General features: G+C 49.3%; 2 protein-coding genes across 2 annotated transcripts in view; both read left to right on the top strand.

Moving 5' to 3' along the window:
• The first annotated feature begins 1,317 nt into the window (after positions 1-1,317).
• LOC139402483 (methyl-CpG-binding domain protein 5-like) lies at positions 1,318-17,858 on the top strand. Its single transcript, XM_071146444.1, has 9 exons — positions 1,318-1,743; positions 1,972-2,074; positions 2,898-3,078; positions 3,515-6,001; positions 8,893-9,137; positions 9,359-10,702; positions 11,316-11,389; positions 13,465-13,540; positions 14,568-17,858. The coding sequence occupies exons 1-9, from the start codon at positions 1,622-1,624 to the stop codon at positions 14,637-14,639; spliced, it is 4,704 nt and encodes a 1,567-aa protein (XP_071002545.1). The 5' UTR covers positions 1,318-1,621; the 3' UTR covers positions 14,640-17,858.
• Positions 17,859-18,514: 656 nt separating this feature from the next.
• LOC139402481 (kinesin heavy chain-like) overlaps positions 18,515-19,524 on the top strand; it is a 47,557-nt gene continuing 46,547 nt past the window's right edge. Inside the window, exon 1 of the mRNA XM_071146442.1 lies at positions 18,515-18,662. Within this exon, the coding sequence (XP_071002543.1) occupies positions 18,534-18,662 (129 nt within the window). The 5' untranslated portion in view covers positions 18,515-18,533. The remainder of the gene's footprint in view (positions 18,663-19,524) is intronic.

Below are 19,524 nucleotides of genomic sequence, written 5' to 3'. Positions count from 1 at the left end.
GTAACGTTATGCTATATGATGCATTGATCGAGCCATTTCCACAAGCCATTTGATTTGGCATTTCAGATTTCTTTGGTGCAATAGCTTGCCATTATAGATCGTGCCAATTATTAACAATAGCCTAGTTTCGCAGCTGTACAGGTGTGTGTCTTTCTTCCTCATCTTCGTGTGGTTGTCAGTTTAATAAGAGTTAGTGAGCTACCTGCTGTCATTTCTCAAAATATATTGTGGAAATGCAGCACCTGACTCACAGAGAGCTGTGCAATGCCATTATGCCTGCTGTCATAAATGGGTCGTTGCTTTTCTGCAACCCAAAATGGGCCCAGTCTGATGTGTCAGCCCCATGACATTCCAGAGGTTCAGCCAGTAGATCTTTCACCAAATGAAATCCTCACGCAGGAGATTTGTCATAGATGTATTAGCCCTGTAACACCTCCCTATTCATATTCAGTGTTTTTGGCATGATGATTTCCATAAAGACGATTAGGTGTTCTTTGACAGTGAATAGAGGTTTTACATAATCAACTATCATAAGTAGTAAGTAGCCTTGGCTTGTGCAAGTGGAGCGGCTCATCTCCTGTTTCTGTATTGTGAGGCAGCTTGATGTACACTTACACCTTCTGGACAAGACGCTAGTCTATAGCAGGGCCTTTACCCGCAATCAATCTCCTTAACGCTGAGTGCCAAGCAGAGATGCATCAGGTCCCTATCATAGCTACATCATATAATACAGAGCCTTCTCTCTTCCCATCTGCTTGTTGTGACCCTGGGCGCCTCTCCACCCGTCCGCCCATACCTTGACTCCAGATAGAACCTGATGCTTGTGTTGCCTCTTTAGCTCTCCCCCTCCCTCCATCCTTACACAGGGACAGTTATGAGTCAGCACACAAGGGCTTGGATTAGTAGCCTGTGACAGTACAGCACTGAGCCTTCCGACAGTCAAGGCCAACGCATGGCCACACAACAATAGTAAGATCCTTAGTCTTTAGAAAATACATTTACACGCCCAGAGTGCCACTCTTATATCTTTGACAGAACTTGTCTGCAATGAATTATTCAGTGTATCAAACTGATGTTAAATCTGCACCGTTAGATAATGGTGGGTAGGTCTGAATTGGACATAACATGAATGTAGGCTACAACAACTGCACATACACAAACCTTTCAGTTTTTTGTTGCATGTAGTTTTGTGTAAATGTTGGTTGATGTCATACAACAATGTTTTCTAATACTTTTCTTTATTTGTCCCAATCAGGAACCATGGGAATCCCTCAAATAACCTGCCCCAGAAGGATGTCTTCATGAGCCACTCCTGGTTCCATCTGTTGCCCCAGCCTCTCTGAATCTGATTCAGTGTCTATGGCTCTGAATGACCGAGACAAATATGGAAATCTCGTTGGTGTTCAGTAGTAAAACTATGAAGGGTCTGAAAGGTTAGGATTCACAGTGAGCTTGCCTCACATCACACAGACCCCAGCCCATACTTCATCCAACTTTGAGAGTGAAATTGTAGTGCACTACAAAGTCCTCTTTATTGGAAGACAAAGATGCCATGTACTCTGAAGTCTCTGGTTGATGTGTGATATGCTCTAAGGTGTTGTGTACTAAACCAACTAGAACAATGAATGGAGGAAAGGACTGTAAGGGAGGGGTCTCAGAGGGGGTGGGGCATACAGCCCCTGTCCAGGTCCCTATTGGCTGGCATCGCAAGGTGGATCCAACTAACGGAGTCCTCTACATCAGGTAAGACCCATTGCAGTGCTCTGTTTTTTTGTAATGATACCACAATAATGCACTTCTATTTGGTTTGTAACCTACAGTCTTGGTGGGCTAGTATCATCTATCCAACCTGTGTGTTTCTTTCAGAGAGGTTGGGATAAAGTAACAGATACATTTCCTTATGAGACACTCATGTATATTGGACGATAAATGTTTTTCTTCTAAACATTAGTTTTGGTTTGTAACCTCCAGTCCCAGTGGCTCGGTGCTGTCCTGTCTAGACCAGGTGAAGAGCTACCTGCTCACAGACGGGACCTGCAAGTGTGGCCTGGAGTGCCCACTCATCCTCCCAAAGGTACGTTCACTAACCATCTTGGTTGTCCTGTCTGTCTCAGTCTTTAGCTAACCTAAATTGACTCTCTGAATGCGTAGCTGCCAAAGAAACACCACACAAAGCTTGAAGGGATACTTTGGGATTTTGTCAACAAGGCCCTTTATCTACTTCCCCAGAGTCAGCATGCTAGCAGAGTTAGCAACTGCGCTAGTAAGCAACTTCATTCAAACCGCACGCAGAGAAATAAAACTGGTATCCACAAGTTTATCAGACTCTGGGGAAGTATCAGGCCTCATTTCCAATATCCCAAAGTATCCCTTTTAAGGGTGGAGATTAAAGTTTACTCCCAAGTGATGCAATGAACAGTTTTGTTAAACCCAGATATTCAATTAAACAGAGGCTGTTTTCCCATATATAGCAGGGTTATATTTAAAAAAAACATATAGCAGGTTATATTAAAAAAACATATAGCAGGGTTATATTAAAAAAACATATAGCAGGGTTATATTAAAAAACATATAGCAGGGTTATATTAAAAAAACATATAGTAGGCTATATTTTCTGCTGCATACAGTCTTAATTTATACTTTTTTTGTGTGTTGCGTTATATTGAAACTGAGACTGGGAAGGGAACTGCGTTCCTATTCAAGGCAAGGCCCATATGTATTCATATGCAAATGTGATGTGGTCTTCTGGAGAAGCAGGAGGCTTGGAGGAGGATGTGACCTGACAAGTAGCGGACGTTCCATTTTTTACTGATGTTTACTTTATGTACTTGTGGATAAACGCCGCTCCTTTCACCAAGACAGGCCAGGTAACAGAGAGCTGACTCTCCTTTCCTCAGGTGTTTAACTTTGATCCGGGGGCTGCCGTTAAACAGAGGACGGCAGAGGACGTGAGGGCAGATGAAGACGTCACCAAGCTGTGTATCCATAAGAGAAAGCTGCTGGCTGTGGCCACTCTACACAAAACTATGGCGCTACCACACCCTGCTCTGACCCTTACCAGTCCCGGTGGAGGTACAAGTAAGTATCCTAGTGACTGTGTATCACTACTGTTTTGGTTGTTTTTCAATGATACATTTCTCACAGATTTCAGACTGTTTCATGGGTGATATAGAACAAGGTCAGGAAAAAAAGGTGGACATTTTGAAATTGGCTTCACAGTGACATTAAACACTTTCAATGTTATAAAGCTGGAATCCGTAATGGTGAAACTGCTGCGTCTCTTTGCGGTATTACAAAAACAAAGATGATGCTTCAAACAACAAACACTGTTTATAATCACTCTGACATTGTATGAGCGATAAAACAATCAAGCCTTTTTTTCTCTCCCTCCACAGTGGTGAATCTCCTCTTCTCTTTCATCAACAATAACAGATGTCCTCAGGCAAACAGTGGTGCTGTTTCCTCTATTGCAGCTTTCAGCTTGAACACTCATTTCACTTCTCTTCCCCCTCAGGTTCAACATCAATGGCCCCGTCACATTCCACGAATCCCCGAGCAATACGGAATACATCTCACCAGTCACCGCTACCCAACTCTGTGGTTCCCAACTGCAAGAACCCTTTCAAAATGATGATGGCGGCTGCAGCAGGTCACCGGCACTTTCCCCAAGAGCTAGGAGGTCCGCCCCAGCAGCTGGAGCTTTACCCTGGTTATCCCAACAGACAGCGGAGACTGAGCAGTGAGCCTGGGCCCAGGTCTTCGTACTGCTCTGGCTATGGTAGCATACTGAGTCCAGGGGGCCCCGGCTCCCAGCTCTATGGGCCCAGGGACGGGTCACCACTCTCCCCTAGCCTCAGGTCTGATCCTCTGGGGAGCCCAGATGGGTTTAGAAACAACCCCTGTGGCTTCCCTGGAGCCACCAGCTCCAGCCCCATCCACGGGGCCAACAGAATGCCTCTCTCCCTACCAGGGATGCTCCTCCACGGTTCTCCGACTGGGACCCAGACGTCCTGCGCTATGGCAGGAAGGACTAGCACACCCCTCTCCCCTACCGCCACTGCCAAAAGCCCAGTCATGATGAAGAAGCCTGTGTGTAACTTCCCCAGATCCCCCAGTATGGATATTTCCATACGACCACCGTTTCACCTCAATACACAGCCCAGCGCCCCACACCCCGGCCCCCCGTCTGCCATACCTCCCTCCTGCACCCTCCAGAAAAAGCAGATGACCTCTGAAAAGGACCCGTTAGGCATCCTAGACCCCATCCCCAGCAAGCCTAGCATCAGTATCAGCCAGACAAACTCCAAAACAAACTCCAACTTCCACCCTAGTGTCCATTCCTCTCAGGTACCAATGATGAATGTAAACATGAACAACCACCCTCCTCCCGCCATTGTCCCCTTGCCAAGCAACCTCCCTCTCCCCACTGTCAAACCCGGCCCAGTGGGCCACAGCCATGGAGGTCACATGCAGAGGACTCAACATCAGACCTCCATAACCACCTCCATGTCCCCCTCTCCCGTCACCTCCCCAGTCCACATGTCAGGCCCTGTCCTGGGCAGCAGGATGGAGGCCTCTCCCCAGCGCTCTCGCTCCTCCTCCACCTCCTCGGACCATGGGAGCTTTGCCATGCCCTCAGGCCCTAGTCAGGGTCCGTGTGGCGGGATGAAGGCTCCTCCTCGCTCCCCCCGGCCCGCCATGCCCATTAACATGCCCTCCAGCCCCTCCTCTGCCAAGCCTGACTCACACCCACTCCACCAGTACAAAGACCTACCCAGTCAGCTGCTGGTTGAGATGAGTAACCAGAACGCTATCAACACCCAGCACAACAACCCCGGCATGTACCCCTCTGCCACCTCCTCTGGCCCCTCCATCGCTGCTCCTCACCAGGCCCAGAACCAGAAGGGACAGAACCACCCAGGACTGTTAGGGATGCCCCTCAACCAGATCGTGAACCAGCAGAATGCTGCGTCCTTCCCCGCCAGCAGCCTACTGTCAGCAGCAGCCAAAGCACAGCTAGCAAATCAAAACAAACATGGTGACAACAGCAGTGAGACTGGCAGTAGAGGTGGAGGCCCAGGTAGGGTTGATGGTAATGGTGATAGTAGTGGAGTTGGGCATCCCAGTGGCCCTCTCAGCGGCATAGAGAGGCCCAGTAGCAGCACTTTAAACCCCATGCTTCCCCCTAACCCCACCATGCCCACTGCGGAAGCAGCAGCAGCAGGGGGCCAGAGCGGTCGGGCTGCCCTCCGGGACAAGCTCATGGCCCAGCAGAGAGACAGAGGAGACCCCCTGCTCCGTAAGCGCAAGCAGCAGCCGCCAGGCCCACCACCGCCCAACAACTCCCTCAACCACCACGACAGCATGGTCTTCAACATGCTCAACAAGTCTCCTAACATGGGTGGAGGTCCAGGTCCCAGGCTACCACTACCAAGCTCAGCAGAACAGCTGAGGAAAGTGGCCCGGCTTGGGGGCCTACAGACCAACACCTCCATGGCCCAGCTGCTTCAGTCCATGAGCAACCACAACAACCACCATAACCAGCACCAAGGCCCTGTAGGCCCCCCAGGACCTGGTCAGATGCACTACAGCGATGTGGCTGGGATCATGCCTCCTGGAGCCTCACAGCAGCAGAGCCTACTGGCCCAACAGAGGATGCTAGGCCAAGGGGAGGGTCAAGGTATGTACTGCCGGAGTATGGACTCTGGAGGCCCTCATTCTCACAGCCCTCGGTTCCCAGGGTTGATGAACCAGATCCAGGCCAATTCGTTGGTGAACTGTGGCCCTCTGGGGCCCGGTGGACAAGTGGGCCTTGGCCCAGGGAACATGCCCCTGAGCCACCATCCTAACACTAACCCACCACCACTGTCCCACCCAAGTCAACATCCACATCCGCAGCAGCAGCACAGTCACCTTCACGCTGCGCTGGGAAGGACTAGTATGTCAGGAATGACACTCGGCAACAATGATGGGAGTTGTGGTCCAATCATCTCGGAGCCAGGTGAGCTACTGAGAGAAACACACACTTTGTTCGATGATCGCGCTTTGCTCTGTGATGGTGTGTGAGTTTGATAAATCCACCTAGATGGCCTTTGAGTTGAACGACAGTCTTTAGTCTCTCGTAGAGAGTGTACGTTGAGAGGCTGGCCCTCATGTTTGTATAATCATTGTGGCTTCTCTCTTTATTAGCATGCTAGTTGCAGTGCTCAGCTCAGTGGCAGAATAACATGAAAACAGATCTTTTTTTTCTCCCTCCTTTTTTAAGAAACAAGCTCTTGACCAGATATAGTGAAGAGCTGGTGTGAGCTGGCTGGTAGCTATAGTAACGCTTGCTTCTGAATGGAGGCCTGGGTGAAGCCTTTGGAGAAGGGTTGTGTTCCTTCATTAGCCTTATTATGTGTCTGCTCTGATATAGGCCTAACTGAATAGATACTTTTTTCCTTTGGCCCACTGTGTTACACATGGCTGTATTTGGCCTACTGTTGTGTGAACACGATAGCAGGAAATAATGCTAAATACTATAAGATATGGCATATGTTTATCAGGAAGCATAGTGGCTATCTTTCATCTCTTTGTGGACTGCTAGCCTATCTCCCTAGATGGGTTCATTCCAACCAAGCACTTCTCTTCTCCTACCTCATGCCCAGACAGCTCCCCCTCCCCAGCCACCACCATCCAAGCATCCAGCCCTGCCTCTGACCCCATCCCCCTGCCTAGGCTATTAAATCACATCCCTTCCTCAACCCCCAGTCTTCTTCCAGGCTGCAACCTCTGAAATAAGCCACGGCTCAGACAGCACCACCAATCACACCGTTCCCATAGCAACCTCCCCGGCAACCATCACCACTATATCATAGCAGTGCAGCCACACTGGTTGAGCACTGCGGAGGCTAGTGGGAAGGGAGGGGAGGCTAGTGGGAAGGGAGGGGAGGCTAGTGGGAAGGGAGGGGAGGCTAGTGGGAAGGGAGGGGAGGCTAGTGGGAAGCGAGGGGAGGCTAGTGGGAGGGGAGGCTAGTGGGAGGGGAGGCTATTGGGGGAGCTGGGGAGGGAGGCTAGTGAGAGTGGAGTGGAGGGGAGGAGAGTGGCGTCTAGTGGGGGGAGGTGAGGAGCTTGGGAGGGGAGGCTAGTGAGAGGTGAGGCTGAGGCAGAGGCTGGTGAGAGGAGGAGAGGAGCTAGACTGGTGAGAGGAGGAGAGGAGCTAGACTGGTGAGAGGAGGAAAGGAGCTAGACTGGTGAGAGGAGGAGAGGAGCTAGACTGGTGAGAGGAGCTAGACTGGTGAGAGGAGCTAGACTGGTGAGAGGAGCTAGACTGGTGAGAGGAGCTAGACTGGTGAGAGGAGGAGAGGAGCTAGACTGGTGAGAGGAGGAGAGGAGCTAGACTGGTGAGAGGAGGAGAGGAGCTAGACTGGTGAGAGGAGGAGAGGAGCTAGACTGGTGAGAGGAGGAGAGGAGCTAGACTGGTGAGAGGAGCTAGACTGGTGAGAGGAGCTAGACTGGTGAGAGGAGCTAGACTGGTGAGAGGAGCTAGACTGGTGAGAGGAGCTAGACTGGGGAGAGGAGCTAGACTGAGAGGAGCTAGACTGGGGAGAGGAGGAGAGGAGCTAGACTGGGGAGAGGAGGAGAGGAGCTAGACTGGGGAGAGGAGGAGGGGAGCTAGTGAGCGAGGAGGAGCTAGACTAGTGAGAGGAGGGGAGCTAGTGAGCGAGGAGGAGCTAGACTAGTGAGAGGAGGGGAGCTAGTGAGCGAGGAGGAGCTAGACTAGTGAGGGGAGCTAGTGAGCGAAGAGGAGAGGAGCTAGACTAGTGAGAGGAGGGGAGGTAGTAAGCGAGGAGGAGAGGAGCTTGACTAGTGAGAGGAGGGGAGCTAGTGAGCGAGGAGGAGAGGAGCTAGACTAGTGAGAGTAGGGGAGCTAGACTAGTGAGAGGAGGGGAGCAAGTGTGCGAGGAGGAGAGGAGCTAGACTAGTGAGAGGAGGGGAGCTAGTGAGCGAGGAGGAGAGGAGCTAGACTAGTGAGAGGAGAGGGGCTAGACTAGTGAGAGGAGAGGGGCTAGACTAGTGAGAGGAGAGGGGCTAGACTAGTGAGAGGAGAGGGGCTAGACTAGTGAGAGGAGAGGAGCTAGACTAGTGAGAGGAGAGGAGCTAGACTAGTGAGAGGAGAGGAGCTAGACTAGTGAGAGGAGAGGAGCTAGACTAGTGAGAGGAGAGGAACTAGACTAGTGAGAGGAGAGGAGCTAGACTAGTGAGAGGAGAGGGGCTAGACTAGTGAGAGGAGAGGGGCTAGACTAGTGAGAGGAGAGGGGCTAGACTAGTGAGAGGAGAGGAGCTAGACTAGTGAGAGGAGAGGAGCTAGACTAGTGAGAGGAGCTAGACTAGTGAGAGGAGAGGAGCTAGACTAGTGAGAGGAGGGGAGCTAGACTAGTGAGAGGAGGGGAGCTAGTGAGCGAGGAGGAGAGGAGCTAGACTAGTGAGAGGAGAGGGGCTAGACTAGTGAGAGGAGGGGAGCTAGTGAGCGAGGAGGAGAGCTAGTGAGCGAGGAGGAGAGGAGCTAGACTAGTGAGAGGAGAGGGGCTAGACTAGTGAGAGGAGGGGAGCTAGTGAGCGAGGAGGAGAGCTAGTGAGCGAGGAGGAGAGGAGCTAGACTAGTGAGAGGACGGGAGCTAGTGAGGAGGAGAAAATAGACCTGTGAGGAGTGGAGAACAGTACTACAGCCTAAGCCATCAGGCTCTCCAGTTTATTTGTTCAATTACAAGAATTTCCATTATCCCACTCTTCTTCCATCATTTGGCTCAGAATTGAGTTACCCCTCTGACCTGTCTTCTCCAGGCAGTTAAGGTGTGGAATTACCCTGATTTGAAAATAACAATGAACAGTATTATTCTTCCACCCCAACAGGAGACCCATCTAACCTCGTAAACTGCAGCATGACCAGCCTCCAGCCCCACGTCATCAACAGCTCCAGCGGTGGTACCCAGGTGTTCCAGCAGCGTCATGCCCAGCAGCAGCAGCTTCATCAGGGCATTCAGCGGGCCATGCAGGGCCTCCCTCCTGGCTACCAGGGCTCACAGCAACCTGGCTTCCCTGAAAACAACAACTCCTCCAACGCCCACCCTATGGCCTGCCTGTTCCAGAACTTCCAGGTTAGTCTGTCTGTTTGAAGGGTGTGTTCAGTGACGTGAAACGCTCTGAGCGTTGCAGATAGAAATAGAATGAATAGAGATGACAAGATTATCTGCTTCACTCTTCACTACGGGTGGATGATCTACATGATATATTCCGTCCTCCTTCTCTGACATGCTAGGAGTGATAATGACACGTTTTCAGTTTTCTCTCAATGAACTTTACGTCTGTGTTGTTTCAGGGGTGTTTGCCAGACAACAGCATTTCAGTCCCTCACTCACAGATGATCTCTCAGTCTGGTATGACATCACTTCCTGAGTCTCAGGGAATGCTGTCACACACCCAGTTTGGTGTCAGCCAACAGGAGATGCAACAGACTCAGGGAGAGGGGCTTCCCCCAGGGATGCACGGCTCTGATAGGCTACCCAGCGGAGGGGTGGAGTCTGTAGATGCCATCTACAGGGCTGTGGTGGATGCGGCCAGTAAAGGAATGCATGTAGTCATCACCACCACGGTTAGTGGCACTACCCAGTCCAGCCCGGTACCCACTCTCAGCACCATGACTGCCTTCACTAACTCCGTAGGGGAGCCGGTCAGCATCAACCACAACCTCCCTCACAGCCATGCTGCAGTCAGCCATAGTGGCCACCTGGTGGCGCACCAGGAGGGGGAGCAGACACCGACCCTGAGCCAACAGCCCAGACCCAGGCAGGTCAGAGCAGGACGGCCCCGGAAGCACTCTGGTCAGGGGAAGAGTACTGTTAGCATCCCCGAGGGTCAGGGAGCACTTCCAGAGGCCTCCCACCAGGACTACTTCAGATCCCCAGGCCGTGGCACCCCCAGGGGGCAGTGGGAAGGCGAGACTGGGTACTCCGGAAGTCTGGACAGAGGTCACACGGCATGGGGCGGTGAGGAGTTCCTAGAGTGCTCCACTCATGTCCGCAGCAGCCCCTGTATGGAGAGACCTGGGAGTCTTGCTCCTGCACCCCCCTGTCCAGCCGACAGCTCCCCCCACGAAGGTCACCACCACTCTCTCCCCGTCCCCTCAGACAAGGCCTTCCTGGAGGATGGATTCAACCGCTTCAACAACTGCAATCGGACGGCCGTGAACATCGTTAACTACAAAGAGAGGTTGGATCAGACTGTGGAGAGATGCGCCCATATGAACGGAGGTGGCGTCGGACCCCCCCAGGTCCAGTTCTCTCTACGGGGGTACGGTGTGTCTGACCCCCTCGGCCCCCCCAGACAGGGGGACCTAACCGGGGACGACCAGTCTCCCAGCTCCTCCACCAGCCTGGAGGGTCCGTTGGTTAAAGAGTACGTGGGCCACTACAACGGGCACTTCAACGGAGGCTGTGCCCCCAGCCCGTCTGACACCAAGTCCCTGAGCAGCGAGGAGGACCTGAGGCAGCCGGACAGCCCATCGTCAGAGATGCTCCACTATAGACCCAGGACGTTTAACATGGGGGATCTGGTCTGGGGACAGGGCTTTAAAGGGTTCCCATCCTGGCCTGGTAAACTGTCAGGGGAGGAGGCGGGGCACAACCATCACCATGGCAGCCTGCAGCTCAGAGAGGACAGCAAGGTGAGATGTCTTCAGAGACAGGTGAAAGAGAAATACACACCCACAAATCTAGTTTTCTTTCACTATTTACTTGACTTTTGTACCTTTTTAGATGAAAGTAACTCTCTGCGATCACTACTTCTGCTACTGATGGTCATGTTGATGGGACCTAGTCAGGCTTTTGGTCCTATTCTTAGACCCAACATAATGTCTGACATCTGTTATTACCCCAGGTGGAGACGGAGAAGCTGAAAACACTGTCTGACATCTGTTATTACCCCAGGTGGAGACGAAGAAGCTGACAACACTGTCTGACATCTGTTATTACCCCAGGTGGAGACGGAGAAGCTGACAACACTGTCTGACATCTGTTATTACCCCAGGTGGAGACGGAGAAGCTGACAACACTGTCTGACATCTGTTATTACCCCAGGTGGAGACGGAGAAGCTGACAAACACTGTCTGACATCTGTTATTACCCCAGGTGGAGACGGAGAAGCTGAAAACACTGTCTGACATCTGTTATTACCCCAGGTGGAGACGGAGAAGCTGAAAACACTGTCTGACATCTGTTATTACCCCAGGTGGAGATGGAGAAGCTGACAACACTGTCTGACATCTGTTATTACCCCAGGTGGAGACGGAGAAGCTGAAAACACTGACACATGACCTAGAGGCCCTTGACAGAGCGACCAAGAGGAACAGAAAGTAAGTTTTATATTGCTGTAGGATGGATGGTACTGGACATGTGATTATTTACATCAGTGTGTATGTGGAACCAGTTTCTCCTGTGTTTTAAAAAGATGAACAGATGTGTTTTATTTGCTCTATTTTAAGAGTGGAATTCCATTCTAGAATGTTGATGGGCCAGGTTAGTTCCATCCTGGCTGGTTAGTTCCATCCTGGCTGGTTAGTTCCATCCTGGCTGGTTAGTTCCATCCTGGCTGGTTAGTTCCATCCTGGCTGGTTAGTTCCATCCTGGCTGGCTAGTTCCATCCTGGCTGGTTAGTTCTATCCTGGCTGGTTAGTTCTATCCTGGCTGGCTAGTTCCATCCTGGCTGGTTAGTTCCATTCTGGCTGGCTAGTTCCATCCTGGCTGGCTAGTTCCATCCTGGCTGGCTGCTCTGTTTTGAGGAGAGGTTAATACCACTGACTACTGAATCACCTGTCTGTACTCTCTGTCCCACTCTGAGCCCTGGTCAAAGTAATGCACTGAATAGGGTGTTTTTGGCACTGCTGCTTCCCTGATGATGCCCTGGCTGGCTAGTCATTACCCCCCGATGATGCCCTGGCTGGCTAGTCATTACCCCTGATGATGCCCTGGCTGGCTAGTCATTACCCCTGATGATGCCCTGGCTGGCTAGTCATTACCCCTGATGATGATGCCCTGGCTGGCTAGTCATTACCCCTGATGATGATGCCCTGGCTGGCTAGTCATTACCCCCTGATGATGATGATGCCCTGGCTGGCTCGTCATTACCCCCTGATGATGCCCTGGCAGGATAGTCATTACTCCTTATGATGCCCTGGCTGGCTAGTCATTACCCCTGATGATGCCCTGGTGCTGCCCTGGCAGGATAGTCATTACTCCTTATGATGCCCTGGCTGGCTAGTCATTACCCCCTGCTGATGCTGCCCTGGCTGGCTAGTCATTACCCCTTGGTGTTGCCCTGGCTGGCTAGTCATTACCCCCTGTTGATGCCCTGGCTGGCTAGTCATTACCCCCTGTTGATGCCCTGGCTGGCTAGTCATTACCCCCTGTTGATGCCCTGGCTGGCTAGTCATTACCCCCTGATGATGCCCTGGCTGGCTAGTCATTACCCCCTGCTGTTGCCCTGGCTGGCTAGTCATTACCCCCTGTTGATGCCCTGGTGTTGCCCTGGCTGGCTAGTCATTACCCCCTGTTGATGCCCTGGTGTTGCCCTGGCTGGCTAGTCATTACCCCTTGGATGCCCTGGCTGGCTAGTCATTATCCCCTGGATGCCCTGGCTGGCTAGTCATTACCCCCTGGCGTTGCCCTGGCTGGCTAGCCATTACCCCCTGTTGATGCCCTGGTGTTGCCCTGGCTGGCTAGTCATTACCCCCTGTTGATGCCCTGGTGTTGCCCTGGCTGGCTAGTCATTATCCCCCGGATGCCCTGGCTGGCTAGTCATTATCCCCTGGATGCCCTGGCTGGCTAGTCATTACCCCCTGGCGTTGCCCTGGCTGGCTAGTCATTACCCCCTGGCGTTGCCCTGGCTGGCTAGCCATTACCCCCTGTTGATGCCCTGGTGTTGCCCTGGCCTGCTAGTCATTACCCCCTGTATGCCCTGGCTGGCTAGTCATTACCCCCTGTATGCCCTGGCAGGCTAGTCATTACCCCCTGGATGCCCTGGCAGGCTAGTCATTACCCCCTGGATGCCCTGGCTGGCTAGTCATTACCCCCTGGATGCCCTGGCAGGCTAGTCATTACCCCCTGGATGCCCTGGCCGGCTAGTCATTACCCCCTGATGATGAAAAACCTCCTCCACTGCACCTGTTCTCTCTCTCTCTCACACACACACACACAGCGCTTACCTTAGCTCTTCTCCCTCAATGTTCTGTAAAAATGTACCTGGACCACAGTCAGTGTCATTGCTTACAGTTCATGTTATAATTGCATACTTTATCCCTGCGTAGCAGGAGGCAGAGTTGAACAAATCTATTCATGTTTTTGTCCAAAGCGAAAAAGAAAACGCTGAGTGTTTAGGTATGGACTTATTGATGTTTCTGAGACATGATTTTGTTTTCATTGTTCCCAACAGAGCTGGGAAGTTGAATAATCATTTAGAAGCTGCTATACATGAGGCCATGAGTGAGCTGGACAAGATGTCAGGGACTGTGAGTATACTAGTACCATCTAGAAAGATTAGAACACCATGCTCTCGCAGATGGCCTCTCCTCTCTGTCTCCCTCTGCCCTCCTTCTCTCTCCCTCTGCCCTCCTTCTCTCTCCCTCTGCCCTCCTTCTCTCTCCCTCTGCCCTCCTTCTCTCTCCCTCTGCCCCTCCGCCTCTCTCCCTCTGCCCCTCCGCCTCTCTCCCTCTGCCCCTCCTCCTCTCTCCCTCTGCCCCTCCTCCTCTCTCCCTCTGCCCCTCCTCCTCCCTCCCTCTGCCCCTCCTCCTCCCTCCCTCTGCCCCTCCTCCTCTCTCCCTCTGCCCCTCTACCTCTCTCCCTCTACCCCCATCCCTCTACCTCTCTCCCTCTGCCCCTCTACCTCTCTCCCTCTACCTCTCTCCCTTTGCCCCTCCTGTCTCCCTCTACTCCCTCCCTCCCTCTCTAGACTGTCCCCCAGGCTAAGCTGAGCAGAACTAAGACTACAGCCACTGTTGATCAAAGAGCTGTCTCTGTGTCAGCTGGGAGACACCTCACACACACACCCCAGTCAGAGGATTACATAAACAAGCTGCAACAACCCCTCAACCAGCACCACATTTCAATTTGAAAAGGATTCACTGTGCTGTTAATGCATCTTGCTGCCTTTCCTCTGAATTCAGACAGGCGAAATATGAAACCAGACACTTTGAGTGGAAAAGAGGACAGCTTAGTCAGATTAGGATGTCTGTGGAGTTCTGTCTGACCTCAGGTGCTATTAAACACTGTAGAATGTACTCTACTACCCGCACAAGCCAACAGAGACTGGGTTGTTTGGTTGCTATTAATACATCTTCTATTGTCTTCTCTGTCCTTAGGTTAGGGTTAAATGTTAAGGTTAAAAGTTAGGGTTTGGGTTAAAAAATAAATGTCATACCTGGGTATACAGTCTGATTATACCACGACTGTCAGCCAATCAGCATTCAGGGCCGGAACCACCCAGTTAAATTAGAGCCCTGGTCATGCATTAATGTATTATGTCTTCTCTGTCCTCAGGTTCATCAGATCCCTTCCAGAGACAGACAGGTGAAGCTGCCCAAGCCCAAGAGGAGAAAGATCTCCAGATAACGTTGAATGTGTTTGGTCAGCTAATGACAGTCCAGTATCTAGCCAGTGCCGCGACCTTTGAACTCCAACCAGGTGCTACAATATGGATAGTCGTGGTACATTATCGTCCCACGACCTCCCTAGCTGACTGACATTGAAAGTCCTGGAAAAGACAAACAAAAATATGACAGTTTTGAATTTCAACTGTAAAAAACAACGGTTGTAATTTGTCTACAGCTAGCTGAATGACAACTATTTTTTCTAGAATAACGTATAAAAATAAAACTGATAAATAGAAGAAAAATACTACATTGTAAAGAAGATAGACAGTCCAAATATTTCTGATACATTTTCAATATGTATATAGGTAATACGGAAGATTTCATGAATATTAAGAAACGTATGTAAATGTTGTACACTGGTAATGTACAACATACTTAATAATGCACATGTGAACTTGTATTGTACAAAGCAGCAGCAGCAGAAGTGCACCGATGTCCTGGTTTTTATTCAGCACACGCAGACGTTCTGACTGTATGCAAGGGACATGTAAAGACGAGATACATACAGCCGGAAGCTTTTACATGGTGATGTTATAGACCTGCTGTTTATTGGATTGACCAGCAGGGTCTGTATTCAGAAAGCATTCGGGGAGTAGGAGTGCTGATCACGGATCAGTTTCACTTTTAATATTATAATGAATAAGATGACAAATACAGAGGGGGGCCTGCTACTAGATCATCACTGGCAGTAGGATCAGGTCCCCCCCCACCTTGTCCACATCATCTTAATTAGGATCTAAGAGGGGCGAGACTGATCCTAGTTCAGCACCCCCAACTCTGAGACGCTTTCTGAATCCAGACCCAGGAGAAACGGGCTTCACTTCAACACCACTAAGTGGTTGTTCATTTTATGCGTTTTAAAAACAGAGTCAACTTTACCAGCTGAAAGGCTTTCTGTTTCTACGGTTACCATAGAAACAGGATGATTGGAATGAAGCATCCTTCTAATTCCAGGATCTCAACCTACTAAAACCACAGACTGTTGTCAAATACCAGTCAGCTGTTTTTGCATCATTTAAATGTTCTTTTTGATGTGATTTTATTTTTCTTAATATCATTTTCAAACAGTGTCATCATTTTATCACACAGCTATAGCTTTAGATCACGTAACCAACCACAAGCATATGACGTAAGAGTGGATTGTGAAAATAACACTAACTGCCTGAGGTAAAATGGTGGAAAAGAGTTCATCCTACAATTTAGGGGCCTTATGTGTAGTTTATTTGTTATAAATTATTTATGTACAGTATTTCATATTTATTTTAAGCTTTACAATATTCTAGATGGCAATAATACAACCGAGAGTTATAAACTCAAAGCCTTACGTGTTTATTTGACACAGAAATATGCTGTATTCAGTTTAGCCATTAACCTGACTGTTTTCCAGTTTGATTTCAAATGTGTTCTTTTTGGATCCCGTGACGTTGTGTCCTACTGTGTTTTTCCCTTCTGCTAGCTATCTCTTCTGTCGTGTTTGTTACAGTAGACCATGTCCTGAAGAGGTCATTGACTGCCTCCTTCCAGAAAGTTAAGGTGGCGTATCTCCAGTCTCTGGGGACCATCCTTATTTATAAGCATAAAGGTCTGAAAAGGCTTCACCATATATTTAGGCAGCATGCGATCTTTAAAAACAAATTATGATTCAGAATCAACTTTTAACAACCTAAATGATTCATTAAAATCAGTGCAGATAGTACAATAATAGTTAAAAGGATAGAAGAAAACGTTTAAAATGCATAATGGGCAGTATGTCATATTAGTATGGAAAGAAAGAAGTGTCGGTTTGGGCCTTCAGGCCGAGCCCTGTCAATTTGGGCCTTCAGGCCGAGCCCTGTCGGTTTGGGCCTTCAGGCCGAGCCCTGTCGGTTTGGGCCTTCAGGCCGAGCCCTGTCGGTTTGGGCCTTCAGGCCGAGCCCTGTCGGTTTGGGCCTTCAGGCCGAGCCCTGTCGGTTTGGGCCTTCAGGCCGAGCCCTGTCGGTTTGGGCCTTCAGGCCGAGCCCTGTCGGTTTGGGCCTTCAGGCCGAGCCCTGTCGGTTTGGGCCTTCAGGCCGAGCCCTGTCGGTTTGGGCCTTCAGGCCGAGCCCTGTCGGTTTGGGCCTTCAGGCCGAGCCCTGACGGTTTGGGCCTTCAGGCCGAGCCCTGTCAGTGCTGTCGTGGAGTTGTTTAGTGGAGAAATCACTACTGAATACAATTCCAATAGAAGTGTGTTAATCGGAGACTGTCCCCATATAGAACAGCTTCACTACGTTTTGTGCTGATGAGATTTGGATGCGTTTTATTGCCCCATTGAAAACAGACTTGTTATATTCACTACAGCGTGTTGTGTGCAATACAAATAAGTTACATCATAAATCATTAAAACAACTTCAGAACGTCAACCTTTAAAAAATATAAAAAATTATAATCTGTGTAACCGTTCATGTTATTCAAACCATGTCTAGATGGATCAACTGTAATTCACTCCAGACAGAAAAGTATTTCACTCTACTTCTAGAAAAGTATTCATGCTTTTAATGAAGCCTTTCCCAAATACTCTTGAGAGCAGTCGAGAGAACACGTGAAGTTCCTTCTGCCCTTGTGCAACGACCGACAGACCCAGTCAGTCTCATGTTCAAACCCCATGTTGTATAACGTCTTTTCACTTTTACCTTTCTGTTGTCGGTCAAATGGTCAGTGCAGCACAATTTATTCACACGTGTGTGTGTGTGTGTGTGTGTTTTATTTTTGGAGGTGTGTGTGTGTGCTGTTTTTCTTACCCTTGCTTGCTCTTTGAATCTTTATTTGTGTGTTATTAACATGTTGCTGTTGTCAGTGTTGTTTTTTCCACATGTAACTAAGTTCTCACTAATATGTGTGTGTGTGTGTGTGTGTGTGTGTGTGTGTGTGTGTGTGTGTGTGTGTGTGTGTGTGTGTGTGTGTGTGTGTGTGTGTGTGTGTGTGTGTGTGTGTACTTTACAAAAGTAGACTACTTTGTAAAGTGTGTTGTGCACTTGATGTCATTTGTTGCATTGTGGGTGCTAGGACAAATAGTGTGAAGTTCCATATTTTCTCATTGTTTGGCGTTGTCTATTATTTCATGTCAGCAGCCGTTTTTTATTTTGTAAATATTGTAAACATGACAGGTCATACAGTGATGTAACGTTTGAACAATGTTGCACAGATGTTTTAAGATATTAAAAACTGGTCACTCCTACTTTAATTATCTGGCGTTTTAAGTGCACTCTTATTGAACCTTTTATGTATTGATACACATGATACTGTTTTAAACGTTCATGCACATCCAATCGTCACATTCTATCATAAAGGAATTTAAATATATTGCAATTAATTGCAGGTAGTAGTTTTTTTCCATTGATGGGCAATAGAATTTCAAATTTGAAACGATTCATTTCCTTTAGAGTTAAACACTGACCTCTAGCGGTTATATCGAGCAGCGAGATGCTTGGCTCCAGCCCAGAGGGAGGGGGGAGGAGGAAGGGGAGTGGTACTGATGCTGATGCAGTGTGGAAGAGAAGAGCGCAGAGCAACGTGCAGTACGATGCGGGGGTTTCTCAACTCCGCGGCACTCGTCTCTTCTGAAGGATAGGCTTTACCTATCCCTTTGTAAATTATATTTTTGTAGGATTTTTATAATTTTTTCTTCCAAGACTGTCTCCGGACCAATATTTTGCGTTCTGATCGGAATGGACGATTGCAGTTGATTTCTCTGTCTCAACTAAATGCCCGTGGCGTAGAGAAATAGAGGCACTTTGAGTGAAGGACTAGTTGGTTTACTTACAATCATTCAACAGATAAAAACCATCCGCGGATCAAAGTTGATCTGGATATCTTCTTGCCTGGATAGAACGCAACCATGGCGGATGCTGCAGCCGAATACGGCGTGAAAGTAATGTGCCGATTCAGGCCACTAAATGAATCCGAAATAACAAGAGGAGACAAATACATCCCCAAATTCAAAGAAGACGACACCGTGGTTATAACTGTAAGTGCTGTATCTAATAGTTCATGTATCTGCTGTATATAACGTTGCTTGTGTAGGTCTATTGTTGCCACAACTAGACGACTCAAACACTAGCAAAACGCGCAGAGGCAATGTGCAATGCAGTGAGCATTTGCAATAGAGAGCGCCCAATGTATTGACAATCTTTACACGCAGCACATTGGATTGTAGCCTATGGGTTTTTGTTTAAAAAAAATGTTTGTTGCAACTTCCACAAACATTCCAAAAAATGTTTGTGACCCCCTGCAGAGGATTTGTTGGTAGCCTACATGTTTTGATTGTGTTGCGCTGTAGCTATCTCCAGCGGCAGCTGATGGCCTGAGAGATGGAGTATTGGGAATTGTTGTCAGACAGGACCTGGGCCATTGCCAGAGAGAGACAGGGACTCGAGGCTGTTGCCAGAGAGAGACAGGGACCCGGGGCTGTTGCCAAAGAGACAGATTGTGCTTTGACACTGCTGTTATGCGGTATTCACTCTGCTGAGGTGGCAGATTCCAGGTGGCTAACATACTGTCCTTCTCTGTCACCTGTGGTGAATGGAAGCACTCATAATAGGGAAATAAACACCATATAAGGCATTTCCTCTCATTCTACTAACTACAAAGCACACGCAGCCTATACCTTTGAACGTGTTGATTGGATTGGATCTAATAGGATTTATTTAATGTTACCATTTTAAAAGTGGCAAGCCTGTTAAATTGATGTCAATGGATTACAGTACAGTAGTTGGATGACTGGCTTGGCTTGAATGATTCTTCAAGTTCAGGTTTTCAGCTAGTGACAAGGGAGTCATATACACTTCTCCAGCCTTACGCTGTGTGTGCCCATCACCTGCCTAATCAAG

Source organism: Oncorhynchus clarkii, unplaced genomic scaffold (assembly GCF_045791955.1).
Source record: "Oncorhynchus clarkii lewisi isolate Uvic-CL-2024 unplaced genomic scaffold, UVic_Ocla_1.0 unplaced_contig_8869_pilon_pilon, whole genome shotgun sequence".
Taxonomy (NCBI): Eukaryota; Metazoa; Chordata; class Actinopteri; order Salmoniformes; family Salmonidae; genus Oncorhynchus; species Oncorhynchus clarkii.
Note: the sequence above shows the minus strand (reverse complement) of the source record. Positions and strands in the feature narration are given on the sequence as shown.